The 24,322-nt window shown below is 37.4% G+C and overlaps 1 protein-coding gene across 1 annotated transcript; it reads left to right on the top strand.

Annotated features, from left to right (window-relative positions):
* Nucleotides 1–2,007: 2,007 nt before the first annotated feature.
* LOC143030961 (uncharacterized) lies at nt 2,008–21,708 on the top strand. Its single transcript, XM_076194261.1, has 2 exons — nt 2,008–2,461; nt 19,339–21,708. The coding sequence occupies exon 2, from the start codon at nt 19,443–19,445 to the stop codon at nt 20,415–20,417; it is 975 nt and encodes a 324-aa protein (XP_076050376.1). The 5' UTR covers nt 2,008–2,461; nt 19,339–19,442; the 3' UTR covers nt 20,418–21,708.
* Nucleotides 21,709–24,322: the final 2,614 nt, after the last annotated feature.

Below are 24,322 nucleotides of genomic sequence, written 5' to 3'. Positions count from 1 at the left end.
GCTTATATATATTCCGTTTGTATCCAGTTCCTATCTCTTTCCTGTACGCATCATAGCATTCAGATGTTCCATATATGTAACCATGTCCATAACACATGATATATATATATATATATATATATATATATATATATATATATACATACATACATATACACTGAATGGTTCCCAGAGATCAATTAATATATATATATATATATATATATATATATATATATTTTTTTTTTTTTTTCAACCACAAATCACTTTTACTTCCATGCCATCGCAGTCGATGGCATAGAATCGCTCGATGGAGGCATCGTTGGAAATTGAAACGTAGACGAGCCGAGGATTCGAACCCAGCTAACCCGTAACAAAGTTACAGTGACGTAAACCAATACGCTATTAAGAGAAATTACATCATCTCTCTTGATAGCGTATTGGTTTACGTCACTGTAACTTTGTTACGGGTTAGCTGGGTTCGAATCCTCGGCTCGTCCATGTTTCAATTTCCAACGGATGCCTCCATCGAGCGATTCTATGCCATCAACTGCGATGGCATGGAAATAAAAGTGATTTGTGGTTGAAAAAAGATATGTATATATATATATATATATATATATATATATATATATATATATATATATATATAGTATACGTATGTTCTATGAAGTTAGGTTAGATCTGGGTCCCTGTATGCCCGGGAAGATCATTCCAATCATGTCCTTATGCCAGTGATAAATGTATTTCTTATCATACCGTGGCTTTAAAGTTTAACCAACCCTGATACATTTGAGTGTCTTTTAGTGTAAAGTGCTCCTTGTATTTGTACTTACACTCCAGAGAATCACGTCACTGCCTGTCATTCAATTGTCCACCATCTGTGACTTTTGTGACGCCAATGGATGTCTCGAAAATGCATTAATCCAAAAACTCTGCCCAGTACCCAGTGCATGTAGTTGTTGGAAGTGCCAGCAGGATGAGGAGGCATCCTTGCCTTATTCCTGCAATCAAGTTCCATATATGGCTACCTTCCCATGAACATTACAGACATTCTGCAAGAGCACTAGTACGCCTATGAACAAGACTTTCCCATCCTACACATGTCCACTTCATGACAGGAAACAACTCCCTCCCCCATTTGCCAATGAATTGCTCTACTCATAATCACGTAATGCTACACTGCCCAAAATTCACAACACTCTTCAATAACTATCTCCTTTTTAAAGCAGCACTGACTACACCAAATCCTGGGTATCAAATCATCTCGCTACTACTTCCTATAGAAAACACTTGATGATGATATGGTTTAACTTCACGAACTCCTCCCATCGGAAGGTTAGGACGGTGCCCCTTACAGAGGACTTTGTAGCCTGGAATTTAATGAACCATGCCCTTGGTTCAACTTCGCCGGTGACAGGATTCGAACCGCCACCTCCTTCGCCGCGAGTAACGACGCCCTAACCCGCTCAGGCAGCGAGTTTCTTATAGAAAATACAATTGTTAAATAACCTACAGCTTGTAAATAGGTGATTTTCCCGATAAGAAAATAAGAAGATTAGTTAACCCTTATGAAATTCTACCATTTAAGTTTTCTTTGTTGTTGCAAAGGTTAAGAGTGAACAATGTAAACAGTGAACAATGTAAAGCAATTTGAATTTCTAAAAGTGCTCTTGCAGAGTTGCGAGAATATATATATATATATATATATATATATATATATATATATATATATATATATATATATATATAATATATATATATATATATATATATTTTTAATTGGTCATTTGTAAGACGCTTAAGTATCACAAGTATTATAAGCAGAAAAAAGCTACACAAGTAACGATAAAATTATTTGTAGGCGTTCGCCAGTCTGTGCATGGTTGGATTTTTACCTATAAGTTAAAGTCCATCATAGTTGTACCTAATTAGGTTTTGGGTACTTTGGAAAGAATGTTTTAAGTCAGTAATGAGACTAAATCTAGTATTGAAGGATATCCAAGTTTCAAACTTGTGCCGTGAAGGTTAAATATTGTTCCTGGTACACCTAACACTGAAAATATAATGAAAGCATTTGAAATAAATCCTAACTGACTATGAAGCTTTTCGTTTGTGATTTGTTTCCCTCGTTTATACTCCGAACGCGAGAATAATCTTATCCTAAATGATTTTGTTTTGTTTCCGCCGTTTATATTCCGCTCGCCTCCTTCATCTTTTCTCTTGCTTTCCATATTTTGTGCAGTATCTCAAATTAACATCTATTTTTGCTTTCCCGAATAAGAATTTCCCTGCCGTCAATTCATCATTGCCACCATCTACTTATGTTTCACTCCATTATTCTTCAAGGTCCTGGCATTGTTTATTTACATATGACGTCATAGACAGCGAAGCCTTGAGTTGCACTCTTTCATCTATGCGAAGAGCTCGTTTTCATGGCTGTGTTTTGTACAGGCTAAACAAGTGTGTCTTTGTTGAATTCGTAAGTGAAATGATATAGTGGTAAAGTAGCTTAATGCATGCGTTGTGTGTTTACTTTTGGCATCTGCTAAACTTCAACTCCCGTTTGGTAATGTAATTGGCATTCTGAACAACGGTAAATGTATGGATATTTATCAAGATGTTTGCCAGCTTGGCAACTGCAATTACCGGTAAAATTTTACTTTCGACCTTTGTTGGAATATAGCAATACAAAATTAAACAGTAATTTTGTAAATTAAAATGTATGAACGTAATATGCAATTTTGTGTGCGGAAATGAAAATAAAAAAAGTTGCTAAAACAGATTTCTTTAATAATGAAGTTGTGTACTACGAATGGTACGCCATGTTTGTTATGGTAGATTCCGACGTCGGAGAAATGAAAGTACGATAAATTTGTCTAAACTAAAGTAAAGTAAAGTAAACTAAACTAAACTAACCTAACCTAACCGGTAAAATTTTACTTTCGACCATTGGAGGAATATAGCCATACAAAAGCTGAGTGGTTGAAAAGCCCGCCAACGTCTCTCACGACGACGACGACGAGGACCAGCCGGATGATATCTAATTTGCAGGTAATGATTTATTAAACACAGGTTAGGTTAGGTTAGTTTAGTTTTAGACAAATTTATCGTCCTTTCATTTCTCTGACGTCGGCATCTACCACAACAAACATGGTGTACCATTCGTCGTACACGACTTCGTTACTTAAGAAATCTGTTGTAGCAACGTATTTTTATTTTCATTTCAGCACACAAAATTGCATATTACGTTAATACATTTTAATTTACAAAATTACTATTTAATTTTGTATTGCTATATTCAAACAAAGGTCGAAAGTAAAATTTTACCCAATTACCTATATAGTCGGTTAGTTCATATCATTCTGCGTGTTTTTAACCCCAGATATAAGTACTACAATCTAAAAGTAGTGTCAATAGCTATTTAAGAAAATCAAGATGAGTGGACATTTCTATATTTAGTTAATTTACCGAGCCCACGGGGATAGATTAGGTCAGGTCAGGTCTCAGTGCTGCAATTCTTACCACTATCTCTTATCATTAAGTATTTTAAACCCCATATGTAAATATCACAAAGTAATAGTAATGTTGGTAGCAATTTTGGTAAAATTTTAGTCGTGTAGATCTACATGATATAGCAATAGAAAAATTAAGTATTAATTTTGTAAATTATAATGCATCAAAGTAATATGTGATTTTCTTGGTGGAAATCAATAACAAAAAAGTTGCTGAAACCTATTTACTAACGAACAAAGTCGCGGTGGTTGAATGAAATGCCATGTTTGTTTTAATAGATGCCAAGGTCAAAGAAATGAAAGGATACTAATAACAACTATTCCAACTTAACCTAACCTACATAACCTAACCTATATGTAGTAATTTGGTACCTTAAATTCTAAAGATCATCCGGGTTGTTGTCGTCATCATGGATACTGGTGGTCTGATTATATCATTGTACCTCAGGCAATTAACAGATAATGGCAGAACCCTGTGTTCTCTCATGAAGTCCAAGAAAGCCCTATTATCTTTGTAAATGCACTTATTAACATCACCTGGAGTTGGAGAACACCCAGTCCACAACATGAAAGCCATTGTCTAATAGACAGTGACTAGACTGGACAGAAAACGGCAAGGCATCTGGACCATATCCTAGTAGCTTCGTTCGTTAGTAGATTTGCTTGTAGTAAGGTTTTTTGTTATCTATTTCCACCAAGAAAAACGCATACTACATTTATGTATTATAATTTACAAAATTGATATTTAATTTTCTAATGCTATATCATGTAGGTGTGAACAACTAAAATAATACTGCAATTTTTAGAAAATTGAGACTGGCAAATTTTCTGGTATATATATATATAGTTGCCAGTCTCACGGCTGCAAACTTTAACTCTGTTGTTGGCTGGCTCTTATCATTGTGAGTATTTTGAGCTCCATATATAGCTACTGCAAATTAATATTAACATTGGTAGCGATTAAAAAAATGTTAAGACTGGCTTACGTTGTTCTTACATTCTTATTAGGGAATGGGCCTCCATTCAGTCTTCCATGGTAGGAAAATAAAAAATTCGTAAAGTTCACTCAGAATTCAGTGTGAACTGATTATGATATTCTAATGAGTAAAATCTTTCACATCCATGTCATATCAATTAGAAGTCATTGCATTATAGTATGAGAAGTTATACCTTCCCTTATGCAGTTCTTTCAAGTTTTGTTATACATTTTTTGTACTTGGTAACCACGTCGTCACTGCATACTATTTTGGTCTTATCAAAGTGACTAGTATTTTCTTTACCATTTCTTCATCCAGGTATGCAAATGCCACTTTGATTGATCTTATTAAATGATAAGTTTCTCCAAAAAATTGTTTATATGTTTCTCAGGGGACATAATATTCATAATGACTCCTAGGCTCTTCTCTTTTTCCCCTTTTCTAGTTTCTTCCTCTTCCAATGTATATGATCCCACTATTCTTTTTTTGCTTCTTCCAAATTCCATTATACTACACTTCTCAATGTTAAATTCCAACTCCCACTTCCTACTCCATTGCCATATTTTATTGAGATCACTTTTCAGTGATTCACATTCTTCGGCATTCACTTTTTTAAACATTTTATCATCATCTGCGAAGAGGCTCATATAACTTTCAATTCCTTCATCCATATCATTAATATATATAGCAAACATTATTGGGGCCAGTACTGTTCTTTGTGGAATTCCACTAATCACCTCATCCCAATTGGAATGTTTGTCTCTTATCTTCCATCCATTTAGTTTGCCCTGTATTCCTCCTACAGTTTCTAATTTCTTTAGCAATTTCTTATATGGCACCTTATCAAAAGCTTTTTTTCAGATCTAGAAAGGCACAATCAACCCATCCATCTCTTTCCTGTATTATATCTATTAGTCTTGAATAGAAACACATCAGGCACACACACACACACACACTTTCGTCAGATGAACGGCGAAGATTGAAGTTCTGAAGAAAAATAGAAATTTACACAGATCTCAACGTCAAGGAAGTACCTTATTGTATCATAGGGAAGGGGAAAGCTCGTGGTGTAGTGGGAAGGGGAGGAAAAAGGAGAAGAGGAGGGATTACTGAGGGAAATGGAAGGAAATGAGAAAGGAGAGGACTTGGTCCAGGCAGGCAGACGCCATATAAACAAATGTCAATTTAGTGACGATGAAGGGACCAGCAAAAATGTAAAGATTAGAAATATAGATAAGAGCAGCACAATGGAAGGTGAGGATAATAGTTTTCAGGGATTTAATGAGGGGGGGGGATACCAGCCTTCCCCGATTAGCAACACTAGAGGAAAAACTTGAAAAAATGACCGAACATTGGGAGAGTAGGTTCGGTAAAATGGCAGAGATTGCACAGAGAGTTGACAAATTGGAAGAATTAGAGAAGGTAAACAAAAACCTAACTAAATAAATAGAAGAATTAAAAAGACAGTTAAAAGAAGTATAAGATGAGAATGAGAAATTAAAGAAGAACAAAGAGAATAAAGAGTCCATAGCAAAAGAAGCACAGGGTTGGAAAAAATCCAAGAAAACAGTAAAGTTGCATTTACTGACATAATAAAACAGCAAATGAAAGAACAAACTGAAGACTCAGTTATCAAAGTGATGAGACAGAAGGAAAATATAGTAAGAGACTTAGCAGATAAAAAGAAATGTATAATTATATTAGGAATGGAAGAGAAGTATAACCTTAATAGAACCACAAGAATCAAAGATGAAAAAGTAAGCAGTTTACTAGAATTAGTTCAGGAAGATGAACCTGAAATCATGAAACAAATTGAAGAGATGTATAGACTCAGAAAATATAGTACAGAAAAGACCAGACCAATTAAGATTAAATTCAGGTCACAAATGACAGCAGAGAATATCTTAGCAAAAACAGGAAAACTTGCAAACAGTGAACAATATAAAAAGGTATGGATAAAAAGAGAAATGAATAAAGAGGAAAGAAAGAAGGAAAAAATGAAAAGACAAGAAGGTAAGGAAAAAACCAAGAACAGAACAGAGAAAAAGAGAAATTCTATTGGAGAGTAGTGAATATGAAAGTGAGGAGATGGGCCATACTGGAGAAAAACAAAGGGGAAACAGAAAATACAATGGAAGTAGCAGAAAATTAAGAGTGTCTTACACAAATATAGATGGATTAATAACAGGATTGAATGAACTGAATGATTATATGAAGGAAAAAGAACCGGACATAATGGGAATTGTAGGGACAAAATTGAAAGGTCCACTACCACCCAACAGTGTAGGACATGATGCATATAATTATTGGAAAAGAAACAGAGACAAAACAAGGGGGTGGAGTTATGTTCCTGACTAAGAATGATATAAACATGAGGACTGTCACATATGGAAAGAATACAGTAGAGATGATTATGATCGAAGTGGAAGACAGAGATAAGAAGAGCAGAAAGTTTGTAATAAACTATGTGCCTCCAAAGACAGCCTCGTGGGAAGAGAGTGAACATAAAAGTATGTTAGAAGACACAAAGATAACATTAAATAAGATAATGGAAGATGGAGGAAGAATAGTTATAATGGGCAACTTTAATTGCAAAGAAGTCTGCTGGGAAGAGATGACAGTAAAGGGTGGAGACGACTCATGGGGAAATGTTCTACTCGAGATGATTATTGACCATACAATGACACAATGGATACAAGAGAACACTAGGTATAGAAATGAAGAAGAACCATCGAGACTAGACCTAATAATCACATCTGACGCTAAAATTGTGGAAAAGATTGAATATGAGACACCAATAAGTAAAAGTGACCACATATTGATTGAACTGGAACTTAATGAGGAGAAATACATGTAAAGAAATGAACAATATAGAAACGGAAGAATGATGTATGAAAAAACAAACTTTGATAAAATAAGAGAATTCTTTCAAAAAGAAAACTGGGAAGGAAACTACAAAGAAGAAACAACAGTGGAAGAGAAATGGAATATTTTGACAAAAATCTATAAAAAAGGAGTGGAAAAGTATATCCCAAGACAAAAACAAGAAAAAGAATATGTAAAATGCTGGTACAACAAAAGTTGTAGGGAGTTAAAAGACACAAGAGATAAAGCTTGGACCAAATGGAAGAAAGACAAAAGACCTGAAAAATGGAAAACATATACTTGTTATAGAAATGAATATATACAAGTGTGCAGAGAGGTAAAGAGAAAATATGAAAAAGATGTCATAGAAAATGTAAGGATCAACCAAAACTATTTAACAGATTTGTAAACAACAAACTGAAAAACAAACAAGATTTAGAGAAATTATGACAGGGAGGAGTTGAATACACAGAGGAAATAGAAATGGCAGAAATTATGAACAAGCATTTTAAATCAGTGTTTACAAGGGGGAGATCATATACAACTTGGGGAGATCGAATGGAAAGAGAAAGTCCCCCCTATGAAAGAAATAGAAGTAACAAAAAATGAAATAATGAAACACTTGAGTAAGCTTGGTGTCGCATGGACCAGATGAAATAGCAAACTGGATTTTAAAAGAATGCAGTAATGAACTGGCAAACAAAATACAGAGCATAATAAACAGTTCCTTGAAAGAAGGAAGAGTTCCAAAAGATTGGAAAAGAGCTACTATAGTACCTATATAAAGGGGGAAATAAAGAAGACCCTACCAACTATAGACCAGTCTCTCTAACAAGTACAATAGCAAAAATTTGTGAAAGAATTGTCAAAAGTATATGGGTAAAATATTTAGAAAAAAAACATGCTAAATCCAAGGCAATTTGGATTCAGACAAGGACGATCATGCGTCACCAGTTTAATATGTTTCTATTCAAGGCTAGATATAATACAAGAAAGAGATGGATTGGCTGATTGTGCATTTCTAGACCTAAAAAAGCTTTTGACAAAGTACCACATAAGAAGTTGCTTCAGAAATTAGAAACTGAAGGAGGAATACAGGGCAAACTGCTTAAATGGATGGAAGACTTTTTGCAAGAAAAAAAATGAGAGTAGTGATAAGAGACAAACACTCAAATTGGGATGAAGTAATAAGTGGTGTTCCACAAGGAACAGTTCTGACCCCAATAATGTTTGCTATATATATCAATGATATGGATGAAGAAATTGAAAGTTATATGAACTTCTTTGTAGATTATGCAAAACTATTGAAAAAAGTGAACACGGAAGAAGATTGTGAGTCACTACAGAGTGATCTAAAAAAGTATGGGAATGGAGTAGGAAGTGGGAGATGGAGTTCAACACTAAAAAGTGTAGTATAATGGAATTTGGAAAAAGCAAAAACAGAATAACAGGATCATATAAATTGGGAGAAGGAATAAAAAAGTTGAAAATGAGAAGGACCTGGGAGTCATTGATATGAATGATATGTCACCTGAGAAACATGTAAATAAGATTTTTGGAGAAACTTATAATTTAATAAGAACAATCAAAGTTGCATTTACATACCTGGATGAAGAAATGGTGAAGAAACTACTTATCATTCTGATAAGACCAAGATTGGAATATGCAGCAACAATGTGGTCACCAAGTCCAAAAAAATGTATAAAAAACTTGAAAGAATACAAAGAACAATTACAAAATTGGCACCAACACTCTCAAAACTATCATATGAAGAGAGACTAGCAAAACTGGAGCTACAGACACTAGAGCAAAGAAGAGAGAGAGAGGAGATTTGATAGCTATTTACAGAATCATGAAAGGCATAGCAATTATTGATATAGAGGATCTAATAAAATGGGATGATAGAAATACAAGAGGACACACAAAGAAAATCAAGAAAGACAGCTATAGAAGAGATTTGAAAAAGAACAGCTTTCCTCACAGAGTAATAGACAGTTGGAACAAGTTAGATGAGAAAATGATGTGTGCAAAAACAATTCATGAATTTAAAAATAGTTTAGATAAAATGAGATATGAAGACGGGACACCACGAGCATAGCTACTCTTCCCGTAAATAAACTAGTTAAATACATGTTGGTTGAAGTGACAACGAATTTTGGAACTCCAGAGAAGACTGCAAATTTCGAGGATCACAATGACAAGGAAGTACCTGTGTTGTATTAATAGGGAAGGGGAAAGCTCATGGTGTAGTGGGAAGGTGAAGAAAAAGGAGAAGGGGAGGGATTACTGAGGAAAATGGAAGGAAATGAGGAAGGGGATGAATGGGTCCAGGATATTAGGAGAAATGTAAACAAGGGGGGGGGGGCAGAATATACAGACCAACAACAAGGAAGCAGAGGTGTGAAGAGCAGAAATATAGATAATAGCAGCACAGTGGTAAGAGATGATAACTGCTTTTATGGATCTAAAGAGGGAGGAGGGGACAACCTCCCCCGACTAGTAAATCTAGAGGAGAAACTAAAAAAAATAAACAAAGAAGGGAAGGTTAGGTTTGACCAATTAACTCTAGTTGCCGAGAAAGTTGATAAACTGGAAGAACTAAGAAAAGAGAATCAAAATCTATCAAAAGAAGTAGAATTAAAAATACAGTTAAGAGAAGTAAAAGAAGAGAATGAGGAATTAAAGAGGAATAATAAAGAAAATAAAGAGTCCATAACGAAAGTAAGTGGTTGGAAAAAGGTTCAGGAGAATAACAAAATTGAATTTAGAGATATAATGAAAAAACAGATGAAGGAATAAACTAAAGGCACAGTTATTAAAGTGAGGAGAGAGAAGGAGAATATAGTAAGAGACTTAGCAGATAAAAAGAAATGTATAATTATATTAGGGATGGAAGAGAAGTATAATCTAAATAGGACTACAAGAATAAAGGAGGAAAAAGTAAATAGTATATCAAAGTAGTTGAAGAAGATGAACCAGAAATAGGGAAACAAATAGAAGAAATGTATAGGCTCAGAAAATACAATACTGATAGACCAGACCAATTAAGGTTAAATTCAGGTCACAAACAGCAGCAGAAAATATCTTAGCAAAAACAGGGAAACTAGCAGACAGTGAGCAATTTAAACAGGTATGGATAAAAAGAGAAATGAATAAAGAGGAAAGAGAGGATGAGAAAGCAGAAAGACTAGAAGCTAAGGAAAAAAACGAGAAAAGAACAGAGACAAAGAGAAATTCTATTGGAGAGTAGTGAATATGAAAGTGAGAAAATGGTTCATAGCAGAGAAAAACAGAAGGGAAACAGAAAACACGATGGAAGTAGCAGAAAATTAAAAGTGTCTTACACAAATATAGATGGATTAATAACAGGCTTGAACAAACTGAATGATTACCTGAAGGAAAAAGAACCGGACATAATGGGAATTGTAGAGACAAAATTGAAAGGTCCACTACCACCCAACAGTGTAGGACATGGTGCATATAATTGTTGGATTAGAAACAGAGAGGTAAATCAAGGGGGTGGAGTTATGTTCCTGACTAAGAAGGATATAAATGTGAGGAATGTCACATACGGAAAGAATTGTGTAGAGATGATTACGATAAAATGAGCAGGAAGTTTGTAGTAAATTATATGCCTATTAAAACGGCTTCATGGGAAGAGAGAGAACACAAAAATATGTTAGAAGACACAAGGATATCGCTAAGATAATGGAAGATGGAGGACGAATAATTATAATGGGTGACTTTAATTTAAAAAAATCTGCTGGGAAGAGATGACAGAAGGCTGGAGATGACCTATGGGGAAATGTACTACTTGATATGATTATTGAACATACAATGATGCAATGGATACAAGAGAATACTAGGTATAGAAATGAGGAAGAACCATTGAGACTGGACCTAATAATCACATCAGAACCCGAAATAGTGGACAAGATCAAATATAAAATGCCAATAAGTAAATGTGACCACATATTGGTTGAACTGGAATTAAACAAAAAATACATAAAAAAAAATAAAACAATATAGAAAAGGAAGATTGATGTATGAAAAAACAAACTTTGACAGAATGAAAGAATTCTTTCAAAAAGCAGACTGGGAAAGAATACACAAGGAGGAAACAACAGTAGAAGAGAAATGGAGTATTTTGACAAAAATTTATAAAGGAGTGGAAAAGTATGTGCCAAGACAAAAGCAAGAAAAAGGATATGTAAAGTGCTGGTACAACAAAAGATGTAGGGAGTTAAAAGACAAAAGGGATAAAGCTTGGATAAAATGGAAAAATACAAAAAACCTGAAAAATGAAAAATATATACTAGTTATAGAAATTAATATGTACAAGTGCACAGAGAAGAAAGATAAAATACAAAAAAGATGTCATAGAAAAATGTAAAGATCAACCAAAATTATTTTACAGATTTGTAAACAACAAACTGAAAAGCAAACAAGAATTAGAGAAACAATGACAAGGAGGAGTCAAATACACAGAGGAAATAGAAATGGTAGAAATTAAGAATGAGCATTTTAAATTGGTGTTTACAAGGGAGAACATACAACCTAGAGATATTGAATGGGAGGAGAGAGTTCCCCCTATGAAAGAGATAGAGGTATCAAGAAATGAAATAATGAAACACTTGAGTAATCTCAATGTCAGAAAATCACATGGACCGGATGAAATGGCAAACTGGATTTTGAAAGAATGCAGGAATGAACTAACAGACAAAATATATAGCCCAATAAACAGTTCATTGAAAGAGGGAAAAGTTCCAGAAGATTGGAGATGAGCAAATATAGTACCAATATATAAAGGGGGAAACAAAGAAGACCCTACTAACTATAGACTGGTCTCTCTAACAAGTACGATAGCTAAAATCTGTGAAAGAATTATCAAAACCAGATGGATAAAGCATTTGGAAAAAAAAAACATACTAAATCCAAGACAATTTGGATTTAGACAAGGACAATCATGCGTCACAAACTTAATGTGTTTCTATTCAAGGCTAATAGATGTAATACAAGAAAAATGGATGGGCTGATTGTGCATTTCTAGACCTGAAAAAGGTTTTGATAAGGTGCCACATTAGAAGTTGCTTAAGAAATTAGGAACTGCAGGAGGAATACAGGACAAACTACTGAAGTGGATGGAAGACTTATTGCATAAAAGAAAAATGAAAATGGTGATAAGAGACAAACACTCTAATTGGGATGAAGTAATAAGTGGTGTTCCACATGGAACAGTTTTGGCCCCAATGATGTTTGCTTTATATATTAATGATATGGATGAAGGAATTGAAAGTTATATGAGCCTCTTTGGGGATGATGCAAAATTGATGAAAAAGTGAACATTGAAGAAGATTGTGAGTTGCTACAGAGTGATCTCAATAAAGTATGGGAATGGAGTAGGAAGTGGGAGATGGAATTCAATATCAAGAAGTGTAGTATAATGGAATTTGGGAGAAGCAAAAAAAGAATAGTGGGATCATATAGATTGGGAGAAGAAGAAATAAAAAAGTAGAAAATGAGAAAGACCTGGGAGTCAATATTATGAATAATATATCCCCTGAGAAGCATATTAAACTAATTTTTTTGAGAAACTTATCATTTAATAAGAACAATCAAAGTGGCTTTTACATACCTGGACGAAGAAAAGGTGAAGAAAATACTAGTTACCTTGATAAGACCAAGATTGGAATATGTAGAGATGATGTGGTCACCAAGTACAAAAAAAATGTGTAACAAATCTTGAAAGAATACAAAGAGCAATTACAAAATTAGCACCAACACTCTCAGAACTATCATATGAAGAGAGACTAACAAAACTTGAACTAAAGACATTAGAACAAAGAAGAGAGAGAGGAGACTTGATAACTATTTATAGAATCATGAAAGTCATAGAAACTATTGATAGAGAGGATCTAATAAAATGGGATAGTAGAAATACAAGAAGACATGGAAAGAAAATCAAGAAAGACAGTTCTAGAAGGGACCTGAAAAAGAACAGCTTTCCCTACAGAGTAATAGACATCTGGAACAAGTTGGACGAAAAAGTGGTGTGTGCAAAAACAATTCATGAGTTTAGAAATAGTTTAGATAAAATGGGATATAAAGAAGGGACACCATGAGCATAGCTCCCCTTCCTGTAAAATACAAATAGGTAAATACAACTAGGTAAAAATACATGACCTTCCTTGTCTAAATCCAAACTGCCTCAGATTTAGTACATTTTTTTCCAAATGCTTTACCCATCTAATTTTGATAATTCTTTCACAAATTTTTGCTACCGTATTTGTAAGAGAGACCAGTCTATAGTTTGTAGGGTCTTCTTTGTTTCCCCCCTTATATATTGGTATTATATTTGTTCTTTTCCAATCTTCTGGAACTTTTCCTTCCTTCAATGAACTGCTTATTAGACTGTATTTTGTCTGCATTCTTTCAAAATCCAGTTTTTTTCATTTCATCTGGACTGTGTAATTTTCTGACATTGAGATTACTCAAGTGATTCATTATTTCATTCTTTGTTACTTCTATTTCTTTCATAGGGGGGACTTTCCTCTCCCGCTCATCATATCTCAGTTGCATGTTCCCCCTCGTAAACACTGATTTAAAACGCTTGTTCATAATTTCTGCCATTTCTATTTCCTCTATGTATTCTACTCGTAGTTTCACTAATTTTTGTTTTTCAGTTTGTTTACAAATCTATAAAATAGTTTTGTTTATCTTTATATTTTTCTATGACATCCTTTTCATGTTTTCTCTTCTTCTCTGAGCACTTGAACATATTCATTTCTATAATCAGTGTGTATTTTCCATTTTCCTTTTTTCTTTTTTTTTTTGTCTTGCCTCCATTTTATCAAATCTTTATCCCTATTATCTTTTAACTCTACATCTTTTGTTGTACCAACATTTTACATTTCCTTTTTATTGTTTTTGTCTTGGGGTATTGGATGCTTGTTATTGCAGCAAAGTAGCATGCAGTTGATACTTTAGGGTCTATATGGGGCGCCCCTACGGACCAGAGCCACACATCATTTTGTCTATGATAGAGGAAAACTCTGCTCATAGAGAAATGATGACACTTTTATACTACGACTGTCCCTCCGTTATGCTGTCCCCCAACCCCTTGTTGCTGTCCTGTACCATTTCTCTGAGTATTCTTTTTTCTGTGGTGGGGGAAAAGAATACTGCCATCAAATATTCCCACTTGGATCGTAAGAGGCGAGAAGAAAGGGACGGGGATTGGGACTAGGCATCCTTCTCCTTGTAGCCCCACAGGGGATATTCCTAAATGTAAAAGTAAAGGCATAAGAGGGTCTGGGAGTTTTCGGAACAGCACCCTAAGGTTTGGGTCTTTTAATGTGCGTGGATGTGGTACAGATGAGAGCAAAAGGGAAGAGATAGGTAGTATGTTTGTGAGAAGAAAGATGGATGTGTTGGCTTTGAGTGAAACTAAGTTGAAAGGGAAGGGTGAGTGTAAGTTTGGGAGTGTAAGTGGGAGGTTATCAGGAGTGAAGAGAGGGCGAGGGAGGGAAGGGGTGGCTATTCTAGTAAGTGAAGAGATAGGTAAACGTGTAGTAGAGTGGAAGGAGGTTTCCTCAAGGATAATGTGGATGAAGGTGAAACTGGGAAAGGAGATGTGGGTCTTTGTAAGTGCATATGGGCCTGGCAGTGAGAAGAGTGTAGAAGAAAGGGAGGCTTTTTGGATAGATTTAAATGAGTGCATAGAGGATTTAGGAGGAGATGTCAATGTAATAGTACTGGGAGACCTTAATGCTAGGGTAGGAAATGTTCCAATCGATGGAGTGGTTGGGAAATGTGGAGTTCCAGGAAAAAATCGTAGTGGAGAGTTGATGGTGGAAATGTGTCTAGAAAAAGAGTTGATGATAGCAAATACAGTGTTTCGGAAGAAAGTCAAGCATAAGTACACATGGGAGAGGGTGGTGGATGGAAGGGTGGTAGATAGAGCGCTAATGGATAATGTAGTGGTAAATAGGATTATGATAGGAAGAGTTAAGGATGTACATGTGCTAAGGGGAGAGGGTGGGGGAATATCAGATAATTTTTGGTGGAAGGTAAGTTGAGAGTGGAGGATAGATGGAGAAAGAGGAAAGGGTCAAAAGGTAGGGAGGTTCTTAGAGCAAACTCTTTGAATGAAAAGGAAAAGGAGGAGTACGAAAAGAAGCTGAAGGAGGAGTTGGAGTGAAGGATAGAGTAGAGCTAGGTGTGGAGGAGGAATGGGGATGGTTCAAGGAGGGAGTCATAAAGTGTGCAAGGATGGTGTGTGGAACAAGAAGGACAGGAAGAAATAGAAGGAAGGGTAGTGAATGGTGGGATGAGGAAACAAAGAAGGTTGTAGAAGAGAAGAAGTGAGCTTTCACAGATTGGTTACAAAATAGGACGAGGGAGTCATATGAGAGGTATAAAGAAAAGAAAAGAGAAGTAAAACAAAAGGTAAAGGAGGCAAAGAGGAGAGCAGATGTGAAGTCGGGTAAGAATATGACAGAAAATTTTGAAAGTAATAAAAAGATGTTTTGGAAAGAAATTAAGAGAGGAAGAGGAGGCGAATCAAGTAGAGAAGAAAAGGTCAAAGGTGCAGATGGAGAGATGATAATGGAAGAGAAGGCAGTAAGGGGAAGATGGGCAGAATATTTTAGGGAGTTGCTAAATGTGAAGGAGGATAGGGAGGGAAAGATAGCTGCAGTGGGAAATGCAAAGAAAATGAGAGTGATGAGTGAGGAGAATGGAGGAGAAATAAGGAAGGATGAGGTGAAGGCAGTTGTTAAGATGATGAAAGCAGGTAAGGCACCTGGTCTGGATGGATGCCATGCAGAATGTGAAAAAGGGAGGTACAATGATGGTGGACTGGCTGGTGAGGCTATTTAATGTTTGCTGGAGAGAGGGTAGAGTGCCGGAGGACTGGAGGAGTGCCTGTATAGTTCCTCTTTACAAGGGAAAAGGGGACAAGTGTGAATGTAGTAGTTTCAGAGGGATTAGCTTGTTAAGTGTAGTTGGGAAGGCTTATGGGAGGATCTTGATTGAGAGGATTAGGAGAGGAACAGAGGGAGTAATTGGTGAGGAACAGTGTGGATTTAGGACAGGTAGAGGTTGTGTAGATCAGATCTTTGTGGTAAGACAGATATGTGAGAAAGCTATAGGAAAGGAGAAGGATGTTTTTTTGGCTTTTATGGATCTGGAAAAGGCTTATGATAGGGTAGACAGAAAGGCACTGTCGGAGGTTATGCAGATATACGGGATAGGAGGAAAGCTTCTCGGAGCTGTCAAGAGTTTTTATGAGAGTAGTAGAGGTTGTGTCAGGATTAGAAATGGAGAGAGTGAGTGGTTCGAGGTAAAGGTGGGACTTCGTCAAGGATGCGTTATGTCGCCCTGGCTGTTCAACTTATACATGGATGGGGTAGTGCAAGAGGTAAATGCAAGGGTAGTGGGTCAGGGATTAGAGATGGTTAAAGAAAATGGAGAAAAGTGGGAGGTGAGCCAGCTGTTGTTTGCGGACGACACTGCACTTGTGGCAGGATCGGAGGAGGGATTGAGGAAGTTGGTGGCAGAGTTTGGGAGAGTATGTGATAGAAGAGAGCTAAAGATAAATGTGGGTAAAAGTAAGGTGATGAGATGTACAAGGGGTGAAAGTGGCAGTAGACTGGAAGTGAGCATTAAGGGAGAGCGACTGGAGGAAGTGGATAGTTTTAGATACTTGGGTGCAAATGTGGCAGGAAAAGGTGGAGTGAAGGTGGAGGTAGAATGTAGATTGAGAGAAGTAAGTAAATGCCTTGGTGGATTAAAGAGTGTAATGAGGAATAGACATTTGGGAATGGATGCTAAGAGGAGACTGTATAAAGGAGTGATTGTGCCAACAGCACTGTATGGGGCAGAAACATGGAACATAAGAGAGGAAGAGAGAAGGAGTTTGAATGTGTTTGAGATGAGGTGTCTGAGAAGTATGATGGGGGTTACTAGGCTAGATAGAGTGAGAAATGAGGAAGTGAGGAGGAGAACAGGGGTGGAAAGGGAGTTGGGAGATAGGGTTGATGAAAGAGTATTAGGATGGATTAGACACATGGAAAGAATGAGTGAAGAAAGACTAGTAAAGAGGTATGGAAGGCAGATGTGGAGGGAGTGAACATGAGGGGACGTCCTAGGATGAGGTGGATGGATGGGGTGAAGGGGGCTTTGGGGAAGAGGGGAATGTCTGTTGAGGAAGGACGGGAGAGGACAGAAGACAGGGGTGAATGGAGAACGGTTGTATATGGATGATGTTGTGATTGCATGAGGTGGAATGGGTGGGGGATGGGGGGTGAGGTAGTATGTGTGAGCAGGATTTGACGCAGCCCAAAGGGATTTCTCCCCGTCTTCTCCTTTTATGCATGGGGGGACGGAGAGGGGGGGTCGCCGATTTAATGAAGCGGTCTTGCTGTGGATGTGCTGTGCCTTGCGACACTGCTTCTGACCCAGGGTAGTGGACAAGGTGCAGGGATGACCCGTCATCCAGGAGGTGCTAAGATGAGAGGGAGGGTGGAGGGGTGTGGAGTGTATTCAGGGATGAAATGGGTGGGAATGATTTTATGCCTTTTCCTTTATGGCTACCTCCCTTGTAAGGCCTTGGTATATGTATGTGTATTTTATCTGTTAGTTCCTCCACGCATTCCTTCAGTATCTAATTTGCAATTCCATCCGGACCATGCGATTTTCTAACATCTAGGTTTTTTATTTGGTCACTGATTTCCTTTTTTGTCATGGTTATTTCCTTCATTTGGTGGGATTTCTGTTTCTCTATTCCTTCACAGTAAGGTGAGTTCTCAATTGTGAAAACCGATTTGAAGTGGTTACTCATAACTTCTGCCATTTCTTGTTCTTTTATGTATTCATGACTTCCTTGGCATAGTTTTTCTATTTCTTGTTTGATTTTCAGTTTACCATTCACATATCTAAATTAGCTTCAGCTGATCCTCACATTTTTCTATAATTTTCTTTTCATAATTTCTCTTTTCCTCCCTGCGTATTTTTACAAAATTGTTTCTTAGTTTGATGTATGTTTGCTATTTGCTCTTTTTTTTGTCTTTTTTCCATTTTTTCCAGGCTTTGTCTCTTTTATCCTTGGCTTCACTACAATTTTTGTTGTACCAGTTTTTTAGGTATATTCTTTCTTGCTTTTGTATTATCACACAAGTGTCACAACCATTAGGGAGTCACAGGCTTCCTGGAAGATGACTGGGATTATGTATGTAATGCCACTGTGCTCAAATAACCTTTAGGTTGAATATGTGAAAGCACTAATTCTCACATTATACATTGTCTTCTTGCTATTTCCACATTTACTGGGATAGCCACTTTCATAGCAGTTCCTTCCTGATTACATCATGATTGTTGAAATTGTTTTAGTAGGTATATCCATTTTTTTTCTTCAATTAGACAAACAGGGATTTTACTTAATGTGACAAGAAAAAATACGGAAATTTCCTCTACAATTTAATTAATTATGTTATTCAGAAATAATAACACAGGTACATGACTTACCAGTGTATCTGAAAGGATGTGACTTGCATCACTTATTTGGGTCAAATGAGATGAACTTCCTGGAGTTTGTCATATTTAGATTCCAGTCATATGTGCCCAAACATGGAATGTTGTGGAATTATGTTAAAATATGACTGCAGTGGCCATCGGGCATGTTCCCCACTTCCAAATCTCATGACATGATGAAAAAGCCAGAGCAGAATTTTATTCATTCCAGTTGTGGTGAGGTGAGTATATGTGTCTATTGGATGGTTTTCAGCATATTTCTACTGTAAAAGTAGAATACAATATATAATAGCACCATAGCTGTTATTATTTCTCTTTTACGCTACATTATGGTAAGTACAAAGGGTCTGTTTAGGTATAAAGGGATTTGAATATTAATGGTTTGTGTACAGAGTATTCACAATCCTATTACAGTATATTACACAATTTCAAAGAGTCAGATGTCAATCTTATGGTTACATATTTTCCAGGAAAAGGGTAACTATCACCATTCCTTTGGAAGAGCTATCCATAGAATCCATATGTGTCCTGTAATGAAGAGGATCTGGTGTGACATCTGTGGCACAGCTATATCATGAATAATCTAAAACATCACATGATGACCCACAGAGGAGAGAAGTCTTTTCATTGTGACCTGTGTGATTCTGCTTTCTCAAAAAAGGGTACTCTCACAGACCATATGAGGACCCACACAGGAGAGAAACCTTTCCATTGTGACCTGTGCAATGCAGCTTTCTCACAAAAGAATCATCTCACAAACCATATGAGGATCCACACAGGAGAAAAGCCTTTCCATTGTGACCTGTGTATTGCAGCTTTCTCAAGAAAGGGTGATCTTACAAAGCATATGAGGACCCACACAGGAGAGAAGCCTTTCCAGTGTGACCTGTGTGATTCTGCTTTCTCAAGAAAGGATTCTCTCACAAGTCATATGAGGACTCACACAGGAGAGAAGCCTTTCCAATGTGACCAATGTGATTCTACTTTTCCACATAAGCGATCTCTTAGACGTCACATGATGACCCACAGAGGAGAGAAGCCTTTCCAGTGTGACCTGTGTGATTCTGCTTTCTTACAAAAGGGTGATCTTACAGATCATACAAGGACTCACACAGGAGAGAAGCCTTTTCAGTGTGACCTGTGTAATTCTGCTTTCTCAGAAAAGGGTTCTCTCACAAAGCATATGAGGACCCACACAGGAGAGAAGCCTTTCCAATGTGACCTGTGTGATTCTGCTTTCTCACTAAAGGGTGGTCTCGTAAAGCATATGAGGACCCACACAGGTGAGAAGCCTTTCCAGTGTGACCAGTGCAGTTCTACTTTCTCACAAAAGAATTCTCTAACAAACCATATGAGTACCCACACAGGAGAAAAGCCTTTCCAGTGTAACCTGTGTGATTCTGCTTTCTCAAGAAAGGGTTCTCTCACAAGGCATATGAGGACCCACACAGGAGAGAAGCCTTTCCAATGTGACCTGTGCAATGCAGCTTTCTCAAGAAAGGATTCTCTCACAATGCATATGGGGAGCCACACAGGAGAGGTGTTCTAGTGTGACCTGTGTGGCTCTGCTTTTTAACAAGAGGGAAATCCCACACAGCATATGAAGACTCCCACAGGAGAGAAGCTTTTCCAGTGTGATCTCTTTGATTCCGTTTTTTCACATAAGACTTCTCTCACAAGGTATATGAGGATGGACATTGGAGAGAAGCCATTCCTGTATGATTTGTATGATGAAAAGATCACACTCTTCCAACGGCTTGGGTTAAACCAGCAGAAAGGCAGTTACGCAAGCAATGCCTACACACTTAGTGTCCAGCATGGCATTCCCTTTGTTTTCCCTGTATAGAGGCATTAGGGAGAAATGTCAAAGTAGTTGTATTGGGAGACCCTAATGGTAGGGTAGGAAATGAACCATTAGATGGAGTGATTGGGAATTATGGAGTTCCAGGAAAAAATTGTAATGGAAAGTTGATGGTGGAGATGTGTCTAGAGAGTTGATAGCAAATACAGTGTTTAGGAAGAAAGTCAAGCATAAGTACACATGGGAGAGGGTGGTGGATGGAAGGGTGGTAGATAGAGTGTTAATGGACTATATAGTGGTAACCAAGAGTATAGTAGGAAGAGTGAATGATGTACATGTTCTAAGGGGAGAGAGTGGGGGAATATCACATCACTTCTTGGTGGAAGGTAAATTAAGAGTGGAGAATAGGTCGAGAAAGAGGAAAAAGGTAGAAGGTTGGGAGGTACTTTGAGTGAACTGCTTAAATGAGAAAGAAAAGGAGAAGGATTATAAGAAGCTGAGAGAGGAGTGGGAGGGAGTGAAAGATAGAGTAGAACTAGGAGTGAAGGAGGAATGGGGATGGTTCAAGGAGGGAGTCATAAGGTGTGCAAAGGTGGTGTGTGGAACAAGGAGGATGGGAGGAAATAGAAGGAAAGGTAGTGAGTGGTGGGATGAGGAAGGAAAGAAGGGTGTAGAAGAGAAGAAGCTGGCTTTCATAGATTGGTTACAAATTAGGATGAGGAATGATATGAGAGGTACAAAGTAAAGAGAAGTAAAGCATAAGATAAAGGAGGCATAGAGGAGAGCAAATGTGAAATGGGGTAAGAGTTTGACAGAAAATATTGAAAGTAATAAAAAAAAGTTTGGAAAGAAATTAAAAGAGGAAGAGGAGGCGAATAAAGTAGAAAAGAAAAGATAAAATATGCAGATGGAGAGATGATAATGGAAGAGAAGGCAGTGAGAGGAAGGTGGGCAGAGTATTGTAGGGAGTTACGAAATGTGAAGGAGGATAGGGAGGGAAAGGTAGTTGCAATGGAAAGCACTAAGAAAATGACCATGATGAGTGAGGAAAATAGAGGAGAAATAAGGAAAGATGAAGTAAAAGCAGCTGTTAAGATGATGAGAGCAGTTAAAGCACCTGGGTTGGATGGATGCCATGAAGAATGTCAAAAAAAAAAAAAAAAAAAAAAGGAGGTACAGTGATGGTGGATTGGCTGGTGAGGTTATTTAATGTTTGTTTAAGAGAGGGTAGAATGCCGGGGGACTGGAGGAATGCCTGCATAGTTCCACTCTATGAGGGAACGGGGGACAAGTGTGAGTGTAGTACTTTCAGAGGGATCAGCTTGTTAAGTGTAAATGGGAAGGCTTATGAGAAGGTCTTGATTGAGCAGATTAGGAGAGGAACAGAGTAATTGGTGAGGAACAGTGTGGGTTTAGGACAGGTAGGGGTTGTGTAGATCAGATTTTTGTGATAAGAGAGATATGTGAGAATGCGATACGAAAAGGTAAGGATGTTTTTTTTTTTTTTCTAAATCTGGAAAAGACTTATGACAGGGTAGACAGGAAGGCACTGTGAGAGGCTTTGCAAATATATGGGATAGGAGGAAAGCTGTTAAGAGCAATCAAGAGTTTTTTTTTTTTTTTTACAATAGTAGCAGAGCTTGTGTTAGGATGAGAAAAGGAGAGAGTGAGTGGTTTGAGGTAAAGGTGGGACTTCATCATGGATGTGTTATGTCGTCCTTAATGTTCAATTTATTCATGGATGGGGTGGTGCAAGTGGTGAATGCAAGGGTAGTGGGTCAGGGATTGGAGGTTGTTATAGAAAATGGAGAAAAGTGGGAGGTGAGCCAGTTTTTTTTGCTGACAACACTGCACTTGTGGCAGGATCAGAGGAGGGATTGAGGAAGTTAGTGACAGTTTGGGAAGATATGTGAAAGAAAGAAGTTGAAAAGAAATATCAGTAAAAGTGAGGCGATGAGATGTACAAGGGGAGAAAGTGGCAGTAGACTGGAAGTAAGTATTAAGGGAGAGAGACTGTAGGAAGTGGATAGTTTTAGATACTTGGGTGTGAATGTGGCAGGAAAGGGAGGAGTGGGGGTGGAGGTAGAATGTTGATTGAGAGAAGTGAGTAAATGCCTCGGTGGATTAAAATGTGCAATGAGAAATAGACATTTGGGAATAGATGCTAAGAGGAGATTGTATGAAGGAGTGATTGTGCCGACAGCAGCATGAAACATAAGAGAGGAAGAGAGGAGTTTGAGATGAAATACCTGAGAATTATGATAAGGGTTACTAGGCTAATGAGAAATGGGGAGGTGAGGAGGAGAACAGGGGTGAAAAGGGAGTTGGGAGATAGGGTTGATGAAAGAGTATTGGGTTGGTTTGGACACGTGGAAAGAATGAGTGAAGAAAGATTAGTAAAACAGGTGTGAAAGGCAGAGGTGGAAGGAATGAACATCAGGGGCTGACCTAGGATGAGATGGATGGATGGGGTAAAAGGGGCATTGGGAAAGAGGGGAATGTCTGTTGAGGAAGGACAGGAGAGGACAGAAGGTAGGGGTGAATGGAGAATGGTTGTGTATGGATGACTCTTTGATGCATGAGGGGTATGGGGGTGAGGGAGTATGCATGTGAAATAAATTGACGCAGCCTGAAGGGCTTTCTCCCCGTCTTCTCCTTCTCTGCATGAGAGGACAGAGATGGGGGGTTGCCGAATTAATGAGGCAGCCTTGCTGTGGATGTGCTGTGTCTTGCAACACTGCTTCTGACCCAGGGCAGTGGACAAGATACAGGGATGACCTGGCATCCAGGAGGCTACCTCCCGTATAAGTGGGAGAAAAGCCTTTGTTATATGTATGTATGTAATATTTGTTCTTGGTGTTTAGAAAAATTCACTTTGTTGGACAATTAGACATGGACCATTCGTTTCTGGATGTCAGACTTCTCTTGTTTTTCATACTTGGAACAGACTGTTGGTTGAGGAACTTTCATAGCAGAGTGAAGTTTGGCATCTCTTGCAAGTTTGTATGTTGGATATTCAGAACACAACCTCAGTAATTCACCAAGTAAAATTTGTACATATTCTGTGAATAAAAATGGAGGTTTATATTTTGTACATTTCATTTTGTTTGTCATATTAGAACAATACCAAATTTTTAGGTAGTATTTTGAATTGATCATATTGTTCCAGTAGGAAGTCCTATGCAGTTTCACAGTTTGGATGTGATATGTAGCACAATGTAGCACAATAATGCTTCATACACTCACCATATGTCAGATTAAGCTTCTCCTTTGCCACTCCAACACCTGTTTTGGCTTTGGGATAAGATATAGCCAATTGTACCTCTATTTTTTTCTGCATTGAAATGATGTGCAGCAAATAGTAGTCTGAAAATGGAAAATTAATCATGCTAATTTTCAATCACCATGCATGCATTTTATCATTCTCAATATGAATTCAGCTCCCTTGTGCCTGAATTACCATACTGAAATTACATCAAAAGATGTTTGAAGTTAAATATGTATTTGCCTTCCTTTCATAGTGTCTACCTTTTTGTTCAGGAAACTTTCCCTCAAGGTGTTGTTGTTTACATCTTTCGAATCGGGAGCATTTCCTGAAGCTTTGAACCGCGCCTATCGTAACTTTAAATAAGATACGATTTAACTCCCCTCCT

Source organism: Oratosquilla oratoria, chromosome 12 (assembly GCF_046742065.1).
Source record: "Oratosquilla oratoria isolate Oo_2021 chromosome 12, ASM4674206v1, whole genome shotgun sequence".
In the NCBI taxonomy this organism is placed as follows: domain Eukaryota; kingdom Metazoa; phylum Arthropoda; class Malacostraca; order Stomatopoda; family Squillidae; genus Oratosquilla; species Oratosquilla oratoria.
The sequence above is the reverse complement of the archived record's forward strand: the minus strand, read 5'-3'. Positions and strand labels throughout refer to the sequence as shown.